The sequence below is a fragment of the Myotis brandtii genome, unplaced genomic scaffold (genome assembly GCF_000412655.1).
Source record: "Myotis brandtii unplaced genomic scaffold, ASM41265v1 scaffold53, whole genome shotgun sequence".
In the NCBI taxonomy this organism is placed as follows: Eukaryota; Metazoa; Chordata; class Mammalia; order Chiroptera; family Vespertilionidae; genus Myotis; species Myotis brandtii.
Window position 1 is genome coordinate 4,810,645 of NW_005369942.1, and position 2,833 is coordinate 4,813,477.

The 2,833-nt window shown below is 60.6% G+C and overlaps 1 protein-coding gene across 1 annotated transcript in view; it reads right to left on the reverse strand.

The window, feature by feature from the left end:
* PCDH10 (protocadherin 10) overlaps window positions 1–2,563 on the reverse strand; it is a 20,543-nt gene extending 17,980 nt beyond the window's left edge. Inside the window, exon 1 of the mRNA XM_005877775.2 lies at window positions 6–2,563. Coding sequence (XP_005877837.1) covers window positions 6–1,724 — 1,719 coding nt within the window. The 5' untranslated portion in view covers window positions 1,725–2,563. The remainder of the gene's footprint in view (window positions 1–5) is intronic.
* Window positions 2,564–2,833: the final 270 nt, after the last annotated feature.

A 2,833-nucleotide genomic window follows, 5' to 3' on the forward strand; every position in this document is an offset into this window, starting at 1 on the left:
GGCGCGTTGTCGTTCTGGTCCACGATGAGGATGTTGACGGTGGCGTTGCCCGCCAGCGCCTGGGGGCTGCCGGCATCCCGCGCTTCCACCTGGAAGCTGAAGTCCTTGAGCTGCTCGTAGTCGAAGGAGCGCAGGGCATACAGGTAGCCGTTCTCGGAGTTGATGGATACGTAGGTGAAGACGCTCATGCCCTGGATCTGGCACTCGAGGATCGAGTAGGCGAGCTGGGCGTTGGCGCCCTCGTCGCGATCCGTGGCGCTCACGGCGTAGATGTAGGCGCCCGGCACGTTGTTCTCGGTCACATACACGTCGTAGACTGGCTGGTGGAACCGCGGCGCGTTGTCGTTCACATCGGACACCTGCACCTGGATCGACTTGCTGGTGGAGAGCGACGGCTCGCCCCGGTCCCGGGCCACCACGGTCAGGGTGTAGGAGTCCCCCGCCTCGCGGTCCAGAGGGGCCTCGGTCACGATGGTGTAGTAATTCTTGAAGGAAGACTTGAGGCGGAACGGCACGTCCCCCAGCAGCTCGCACTGCACCTGCCCGTTCTCCTCCGAGTCGCGGTCGGTCACGCTGAACAGGGCCACCACCGTGCCGGGCGCCGCGCCCTCGCTCACCGCTTCCTTCACGGTGCTGAAGCTGATCTCCGGCGCGTTGTCGTTCGCGTCCAGCACCCGCACGAGCACCTTGCAGTGCGCGGGCACGGCGTTGGGGCCCAGGTCCTTGGCTTGCACGTACACCTGGTACACCGGGCTCTCCTCGTAGTCCAGCTCCCCGCTCACCTCCAGCCGGCCTGTGCGCGGGGACAGCCCGAAGAGCTCCCGCGCCCGGGGGGAGATGTGGCTGCTGAAGGAGTACACGACCTCGCCGTTCTGGCCCTCGTCTGGGTCGGTGGCGTTGAGCTGGATCACCAGCGTGCCCGGCGGCGAGTTCTCGGGCAGGGACACCGTGTAGACGGGCTGGTCGAAGGCGGGCACGTTGTCGTTGGAGTCTAGTACTCGGATGGTGAGTAGGGCTGTGCCGGTGCGCTGCTGCTGGGGGGGCAGGCCCCCTCCCCCGCCGCCTCCCCCTCCTTCGCCGCCTCCTCCTCCTCCTCCCCCGCCTCCCCCGTCCACCGCGGTCAGCACGTAGCGGTGCACCGCTTGCTGCTCTCGGTCCAGCGGCTTCTCCAGCACCAGCTCGGCGAACCGGTTGCCATCCCCCTGGGTCTGCACGTCCAGGGAGAAGTAGCTGTTGGGGGTGATCTCGTAGTCGCGCAGGGAGTTGGTGCCCACGTCTGGGTCGAAGGCGCTCTCCAAGGGGAAGCGGGTGCCCGGCGTGGCGCTCTCGGAGATCTCCACGGTCAGGTCCGGCTCCGGGAAGGAGGGGGGGTTGTCATTGATGTCCAGCACTTCGATCTCCACCCGGAACAGCTCCAAGGGGTTCTCCAGGAACACCTCCAGGTGCAGGACGCAGGAGGGGCTCTGCTTGCAGATTTGCTCCCGGTCGATCTTCTCGTTCACGTACAGCACCCCGGTCTCCAGGTTGAGGTCCAAGTATGGGGTCCGAGAGTTGGGCACCGTCTGAAACCTGCGAGCCGAAAGTTTTGTAATGTCCAGGCCCAGATCTTCCGCGATATTACCCACGAAAGTGCCATGCTCCTGCTCCTCCTGCACCGTGTAGTGAAGCTGGGAAAACACCCCTTCCACCATCCAGAGCAAGGCAAAAAATAATAGCACAATCATCTCCAAAGGGGAAGGAAGCAGCTTCCCGCAGCCCGCCAGTCACCTCCCCCACCGGCACGAGGAAAAAAAATTAAATACAAATAAAAGTGTTCTACGTGGGGGGGGGATCCTGTGGCTTTTTGTCCTGAAAAATCTTATTCTTTTTGCTTCATTTTAGGGCTTCCCCCAGGTCAGCCTCATTTTTCAATCTTAGCGCAGGAAGAGTGGCAGGCGTCCCCTTTCCTCATCTGTAATCTTCCCACTGACCAATTAATAAAATAATAATACAATAGTCAGCGTCCTTTATTCCGACAGTCTTGGCGCAACGCGACGCTGGCAAATCCCAAGGAGGAAATTTCGATATTTCAAGACTGTCCTCGGTTTGTCTTCCTGCTGATGGGAGGAGAAGGAGGAGGGAAAGGAGGAGGAGGAGGAGGAGGATGAAGAGGAAGAGGAGAAGGAAGAGGAGATGCTGCCGGCACCGCTGAACATGCCTCTTAATGTCAACGGCGGGCAAATGCAAAAGGGCTTAAAAGCAGGGAGAGAATGTTGTGCCGGAAAAGCATATAACGGCTCTGCAGCATAAAACTTTCATTCTCTTCATTTCTCCGGATGAATGTTCTAGGCATTTTTTTTTCTTCTTCCCCTTTCGCTCTATTTGTATTTTTTGGCTTCCACAGTCTTGTCTCTCTCCGTCCTCATTCCCACCGTCCTTTGACTCTCTGCAGGTGTGATGAGCAGTTTCTTTCCTGCTGTTTCCTCCCAAGCCTCTTTCCCTCTAAGCTGTCTCTCTTCCTTCCAGCCTTTCCCTCCTCCGGCTCAGCCCTAGAGCCTGCGATCTCGGCTGGCAGTTTCTGAGCTCGGAGCGCAACGCTTCTCTGTTTTTGCGCAGCGCCCTCATTCTGCCAACCAATCCCCGAGGAGCACCACCCCCCGGGCCACTGCTAATTGGCGGAACTGGCCGTCAAGTAGGCGCGTCACCTGGCAGCCGGGCGGGGCGAGAGAGAACCCGCGCCCCGGCGGTCGCAGTGAGTGTGAGTGTGAGAGCGAGGACCGCCCCGCAGGTCCCGCGGCGCCGGCTGGGGACTCTGGCGCGGAAAGTTCCCAGTCCCCAGCCGCAGGTAACGGAG